Source organism: Carassius gibelio, chromosome A4 (assembly GCF_023724105.1).
Source record: "Carassius gibelio isolate Cgi1373 ecotype wild population from Czech Republic chromosome A4, carGib1.2-hapl.c, whole genome shotgun sequence".
Taxonomy (NCBI): domain Eukaryota; kingdom Metazoa; phylum Chordata; class Actinopteri; order Cypriniformes; family Cyprinidae; genus Carassius; species Carassius gibelio.
In genome coordinates, this window is record NC_068374.1 from 36,326,379 (window position 1) to 36,333,878 (window position 7,500).

Sequence of the window (7,500 nt, forward strand, 5' to 3'; positions counted from 1 at the left end):
AACACCGAATATAATTAACTATTACTATTAAACACACATAATTATTTAATGTAACGCATATACTTTTTTCTGTTCTCCACATCTTTATTTTTATATTTGTTGCTGTTGTTTAATAATCTATGATAATTTATGTATATTTATTTTTTAAGTATATTCCCTTACTATAAATAAAATGAAAAACTTAGTTTTTGTGAGTTTTATTTATATTTCATATATATGGGTTTTCTGTACACAGTTATACAAATATAAAATTAATATCTCTTTAAAAATAAAGGCTTGAAATATTACCAAAATGTTCTTTTTAATCATTCACATTTTTCTATATTAAAAATAACTATTCCCTATTATAATGTATATTTTATTAAGATTTAACATTTTGTACATCCAACAAAAAAACAATTATTACAATATTAATTTTATCCTTTTTCACAAAGTTCGTTTATTATATGTTAATCGTACTTAAAGTGTATCTAGATGAAAAAAGAATACAAACTCAATTTTATGGTATTTGTGGCTGAGACGGGATTCGAACCTCTAATTCTGTGTAATTTATTCGTCCCGCCTCCCTGGAATTTCCTTCATTCCTATTGGATAGTCAGCGCTCTAGCGACTGGCCCAAACAAGGAAGCCGAAGATATCTGAAATGCAAAAGTGCGGCAAGTCGTCGTCGGTGCTCTACGCTTTGTTGGGTATTTCGATCTGTTAATCGGTGTCTGATGTCTAAGTGCAGCTGTAGAGTGTGAATTAACTTACAAACACACGTCCTTCATTCTCCACTTTTTTATTTTACACAAAACTCCACATGGATGCATGTTTGCAAACGGTTGCCATGACAGCAGGTCAGGAGTGAAAGGGTTAATGACACAGGTCCTGTCAATCAAATAAAAAAGAATGAGAATGAAATATTAAATTAAAACATAGCAGCTAGAAAACTCTGTTTTGTATCGCAGGCCGGTTAACGGTTAGTAATGGCCAAGTTTCTTCCTCTTCGTATTTATTTAGTGTATTTCCCGTAAAATGTTAGTTGTTCTTTTTCATGCGGTTTGACGGTTTACTTCAAAAATAAATAAAACTCCCACACCTGCGCTATCAATGATGATTTAAACACACAAACTCTTTTTTCTGTCCTCACATGCGTTTCTGGTCTGATGAAGGATGTATTAAGATCAGGAGCAGGAATAAGAAACTAAATAGTCTTCATGTTGATTTGAAGCTCATTTAATCTGTGTTTTGTCTGGGATTAGATCTGAAGTGTCCAAATCATTGACTGCTACTCAAAACCCCTCTACAGAAAACAGAAGATTGAAAATAAAAAATGATATAAGTGCCAGGCTCTCTAATAAATAAGATGATTGGAGCCCAAATAAAAAACTGTTAACCTTGGCTCTGTGTGTGTCGCTACATCAGTGAGTGTGTGTGTGTGTGTGTGTTTGTGTGTTTGAGATAGTGTCACCGCGTCATCATCATCATCATCCAGTTGTCTGGTCTCTTCATTAAACTCACAGCCAATAAAACATCAGCTTCACTGCATCACTTCAGAACTCATTAGCATAGACACGCCCCTACTCACTCTATGAACCAATTAGACCACGCCCCTAGTGTCTGCTGGTGGGGGATGGAGTGAAAGAGGGAGAGAAATAAAGAAGGATGACATGATGGAGGAAGGGCAGGCAGAAAGGATGAGGAGGGATCAATATTCATCCTGGTCCCGCGACGGTTCCTCAATCTCCTCGTCCTCCGGAGGAACAAAACCATCCTGAAAACAAAACAAACATCGATAAACCGGACACTGTGTGAAAGCTCGTTTTGTGCAGAAATATAAACTCTGAGGGAAATACAGAGAAAAAAGCCAGAATAGTGAAAAAAACTAAACCGGAATTCTGAGATGAAAAAACTGAATAGCGAGAATAAAGTAAATTCAGAAATTTTTTTTACAAAAATCTAAATTTGAGAAGAAAAAAAATCAGAACAGCGAGAAAAAAAAAAAAAAAATTCTATGAAAAAAATAATAATTCCGAGAACAAAATCAGAATTGCGAGAAAAAAAAAACATTCTAAGAAAAAAAATCATAATTCCGAGAACAAAATCAGAATTGCGAGAAAAAAAAAACATTCTAAGAAAAAAAATCATAATTGTGAGAAGAAAATCAGAATTGCAAGAAATCAAACAAAACCTGAATTTAGAACAAAGTCAGAACTGTGAGATGAACAGTGGCAATGAGATCTATACAGCTGTGTGTATCTGTGATGACCTCTGACCTCTGTGGCGTAGAGCACCTCCATGATTTTGCCGAGGGCAGGGTTGCTGTCGCACTCGTTCTCCTGACAGATCAGCTCGATGTCTCGCAGTTTACCGAAGTAAAAATCTCTCTCCGTCTCCAAACCGTTGACTTTCAGCTTCAGCGCCGTCTGCTGCTCGCACACACGCAAAGTTTTTACTTCAGATTTATTATTTTACTTATTTTTAATTTATTCAGAATTTAATTTAGTATTTATATCGTCTGTATTCTGAGTTTGTGTGTGTGTGTGTGTGTGTGTACCTATGTACTCAGACGTCAGCTAACCCTGTCTAAACCTCTCAAACCCCTCTTCTGGACAGGTCATCTTCTGTATAAATGTCAATCCTGTTTTCGGTGGGTGTTACCTGCTGGTTGAGCTCCATGATCTCGGCGTCTCCGCCTCCGTTCCGTGACATCGGTATGTTCCTCCGTGTTCCGGTGGAGGGGGTGGAGTTTATGGGGCGTGGGGGGATGGGCATAGTTTTGGGGACCGTCGGTGACGTCCGCTGGGGTCCTAAATATGAAACCAAAGTCATTAGCCAATCACAGCACACTGCCTCACGTATCAGCCAATCACAAAGCAGAGGCTCACTCATCAGCCAATCGCCATCTGAGTTTCAGATCTGTAAGTGGGTCATGCAACACACTTAAAACCCAGAGCCAGAACACACACACACTCTCTCACACCTTCTACAGAGATTCTCTGTGTGTATGTACTGTACTTGACGTGTGTGTGTGTGTGTGTGTGTGTGTGTGTGTGTGGGTTACCTGCTGCTCTCTGGTGGGGGTTGACTTCACCTGGGTTGTGTCCTGGAGGCGTAGCGTCGTGGCTCTGTCGTGCTAACTGAGGATCGTACTCTTTCCCGTCGTAGTTAGCGTCGAAGAACTTCTTAAACCACTGAAGGAACTCGAAGTTGTCCTGAAACCTGCCCTTGACGAGTCTCTCCACAGGAATGATCTGAAACAGCAGAGACACTTCAAAACACTTTAAACGCTGGAGGTTAGGAGACTTTATTCCATAAATACTAGAACTGTAACTTAATAAAAGTATTATTTTAAACACATGCAAATGATTGAAATACTAACAATCAAGGCTTTGTCCGTCTCACCTTGTCCACGTTTATCCTCTTGAAGGCCGTCTGCAGCACTTTGAAGTTTTGGATGTAATCGTGCTCCAGTTTGGCCTGGAACTTGACCCTCTTCAGCAGGATACAGCCGGGGAACAGCATGTCCATGAACTGACAGTAGGCCGCACCTGAGGAACACAAGCGGTCAGCAGCAGCTCTGACCAGCACTGACCAGCACGAGACCCGGCGGACGCTCACCTGAGCCCAGCTGCTCGATCTTGGTGTAGCTGAAGTGCAGCGAGTCGTTGACCCAGGCCAGCATGTCATGTCTGCTCAGGTTCTCGATCGTCATAGACGTGGAGTAAACGTTCACCGCCATCCCACAGCTGCAGACTTATCTTGGGGAATAACTTTGGGATTATATGCAGGGTCTGATGAAGAGAACATAATTAAATCATAAAAATGGAACATAAAAAAATCGTCCAACTTTTAAAGTAATAAGTAACTTCACATTTATGTTTGTGATTTAATAAGTCCTGCATCAAAGATTTAAAATATGCAGTTTTATTTCTTCAACTCAAAGACTGTATAAAAACAGGTTGAACTACACTCACGCACTCACTCAATCACACACACACACACACACACACACACACACACACACACACACACACACACACACACACACAGTTATACATTTAAGAGGCTCTCAGATCAGAAGAGGCCAATCCTTCTGTAGCCAGCGGTTTAAATCATTACCATCAGTTCATTTAATCACGAGGATTCCCATAAGTTTACATTAATTTGTGCAAATATTATTAAAAAACATCGAAATGTATCATACTTTGATAGAGAAATCAAATGATACATAACACACACACACACACACACACACACACACACACACACATACATATATATATATATATATATATTATTTTATGTATAATTCTTTTTTATTGTATATTTATGGTACTTGTATTGTTTATTTATACTAACTCTCTCTATACACACACAGGTTAGATTAATGTTTCTATAAGCCTTACTATTAGTTAATCTTTAGTATTTTTAGTCATTTTTGTGCTTCACTTTATGTCAGCTAGTTAATTTTCCTTTAGTAACATTATATTTTATTTAAAATGTATTTAAATAAAAAAAGCGTTGAATAGTTTTAGCTATAATAAAAACCTTGTTTTGTTTTGTATTGAAACATCACAATCACGTGGGACATATGATTTTAAACAGCTAATAGGCTTTAGGTTACATCACAGTCGTGAATCGTGATTGGTTACTAGCCGCTGTCAGTCAAAGGTGGACCGTACAGTGGGCGGGGCTTGTTGTTCTATAGAATATTTAATTAGGCAATAAATATTCCGCCATACCGTGACAGAGCTCGAAACTGACCAAAACATTAATTCTATCGCTAAACGTGAATTACAGCTGAACCGCGCGCATGTTAGAAGGACGCGCGCGTCTGAAGCGGCCTCCGCGGACTGACGCGTCTCTCTCCGCTATAACCGCAGCCGAGCGTCGTTCACGCCTTCAGTCTCCGGTGCTCGGTGCTCGAGCAGACACACACTCCAGTAAATCAGGGATGTACTCACGGTTGAGCTGGATGTGTCCCGCTGATGTTCTCCGTGACTGCGCAGTATCTCTCGTGATCCGCGTCTCTGGAAACGCGTGCAGAACGCGTCACGCAAATGCGACCGAACCGGAAGCGCGCGCCTGGGACGCGTTACAGCATACGCAGTGTGAAAAAAACGTTTCAGATAGTTGCCAAGACAACATTTTTTGTTTTCATTTAGTGTAACCTGATGTACTAAAATTACTAAAACTGAAATAAATTAAAAAATAATAGAGACATAAACACTAATCCAAATAACAAAACATAAAATTAATAATTTAGTTAATTAGTTAATAGAGCAGACATACTGAAGATTACACTTATTTTCATTTTATTATATATATATATATATATATATATATATATCTGAACAATATCTGCCAGAACAATAATAAAAAAAGATAAAATCATATGCATAATTGTCTTATTTTTAGGAAACGATGTGCAGCGGTTCTTCTGATGCTGTGTATAAAATAAACTCAACTAAATGAAACAATACAGTTTCTTCCTGCACTTATCCATGTGATGAACACAAGCCTTCTCTCTCTCTTACAAACCGCTTCACAAAGTGCTTTTTCTGAAAAGAAGAGGTTTGTTCTGGTTCTGTGTGAACGGCTTCTCAGAATGTTCTGTAAAGGTTCTCTAAACGTTATGAACAAACGTTCTTTCAGTAACGTTAACAGAACGTTCGGTCAAAGTTATCTGGTCTTTAATAATGTTCTCAAATCTTTAGCACAAACACATTTATGTAACATTTTTCCTGAAACGTTTCATTTGGACGTTCATCTAACGTTTTTTTTTTTTAATTCAGAGAACGTTCAACACTAACGTTTCTGTAACGTTTACTAAATTACCAGATGAAAGTACTTAAAGTTCTTATAACCGAGAAAAAAAGAGTTTTAAAACTGATCATTCAGATAACACTTAGAAAAAACGCTAACATAACGTTAACAAAACATTAGAAAATAATCCTGAGCATATTAAACCTATAAGATTAGATTACTCGAATATTATTAATATCAATACTCTTGCGCTGAAATGCAGAACAAAGCCCAAAATTACAAAACAACTCGTGCCCGCGCATATAGAAGCGCGCGCCAGGCACTTTGATTGACAGGCGAGAGGACCAATGAGAGGCTGCAAAAACTAACGTGTGTGACAACTAGCCCCAAACTGACAACATTAATAAGTTTTGTTGTTAATGTCACAAATGTTTTAAATAAGGCTGTAAAAAAAAACGACGTGAAAATTGAACATTTAATGATTTTATTATCAACAAATCTAGTCATTGGCATAATCTTTTTTCATAAAATGACATAAAACGGCATTATGAGTGGTTGCACCACATATTGATAAGCAATTATCATATTTAAATTAATGTACAGCTAGTATACACTTCCATGAAGACATTTGGAATAAAAATCACAGTGGGTGCAACAAGGCAAACAAATATTACAATAATTAAACTATTATTAAACTATACTACCCTTGAAAATTGTTTTTTGATATTGGCCTTCGGTGAAATGCATTGATAGACGAATCGCTTGGCACTGGTGTGAAATATTGTGCAGTCAGAGGATCTGACATCAGTTCATCATATTAATAAACGTTAATATCTGTTTTAAAGTCAACAGCGTCCTCTGCTGGACAGTCATGGAAACCCTGCGATGGCTTTGGTCGTGAATAATACTGACACACACGTGATATTCCTCTCATAAATCACTGCTTTTGTGTTCTTTATGGCAACAGGACACACTTATACTTTAGTAATCGAGTTTAAGCTCTCCTATATTGTTTTTATTATTATTAATGTTTATATTTACAGATGAGACATCTGCAAATGGCTTGGGGGGAAATCCGAAATGTATCTCAAATGGCTAATGACAAAATATATAACTACAATTCTTCACGAAAACCGATCGCGTTTTACTGCGTCACTAAGTGACGTCACTCATCAAACTCACTCACTAAAGGAACCATCGTATTCTTTTAACAACATTAGAATATCATTTAACATGCATTTAAAATAGTACCATATGTAAATTTGAAACATTTAGCATGGCAATCTTTTTTGACACTATTTTTTAAGCATCAAGTCAGGAATATATGCAAAAACTCCAATCACTTTCTCCACAGGGAAACTGAATTTGATCATTTATAAACCATTAAAAACTGATCTGCTGTGAGCTCAGAATTTGCTATCTGATGATACTTGCTGTTGTTTAAATCAAAAGTTCACTTGTTTCTAAAATAATAATGTTACATTTGTGGTGAAAAACTACATCACCCATGATGCATTGCAGGAAATTCCATCAATCAGAGAGCCACATCTGATGTGTGTGTGCTTGTGTGTGTGTGTGTGTGTGTGTGTGTGCTTGTGCATGTGTGTGTGTGTGTGTGTGTATTTGTCCTCTTGGCACTCTTTTGGCGAAGTCTAAAAATGCCCTGTAGCCAATGCGCCAATGTGTGTCAGGTAATCCTAAACCACAGCTCAACACACACACACACACACACACACACTGGCAGTGAGG

General features: G+C 37.6%; 2 protein-coding genes across 4 annotated transcripts in view; both read right to left on the reverse strand.

Annotated features, from left to right (window-relative positions):
• Window positions 1-765: 765 nt before the first annotated feature.
• LOC127980319 (microtubule-associated protein RP/EB family member 3-like) lies at window positions 766-5,095 on the reverse strand. 2 transcript variants are annotated; one of them, XM_052585439.1, is made up of 7 exons: window positions 4,950-5,095; window positions 3,604-3,776; window positions 3,388-3,533; window positions 3,077-3,236; window positions 2,644-2,792; window positions 2,259-2,411; window positions 766-1,756 (listed from the first exon to the last, which is right to left on the reverse strand). In XM_052585439.1, the coding sequence occupies exons 2-7, from the start codon at window positions 3,722-3,724 to the stop codon at window positions 1,691-1,693; spliced, it is 795 nt and encodes a 264-aa protein (XP_052441399.1). In that variant the 5' UTR covers window positions 3,725-3,776; window positions 4,950-5,095; the 3' UTR covers window positions 766-1,690. The 2 variants fall into 2 exon arrangements, with proteins under 2 accessions (XP_052441399.1, XP_052441398.1); XM_052585438.1 differs by having other exon boundaries at window positions 3,047-3,236.
• A 1,123-nt stretch (window positions 5,096-6,218) lies between these two features.
• Window positions 6,219-7,500, reverse strand: part of LOC127980251 (sine oculis-binding protein homolog B-like) — a 15,431-nt gene continuing 14,149 nt past the window's right edge. For both annotated transcript variants that reach the window (XM_052585434.1, XM_052585433.1), the window contains exon 7: window positions 6,219-7,500. This exon is cut by the window's right edge and continues 232 nt beyond it. The gene's annotated coding sequence lies outside the window, so the exon portion shown is untranslated.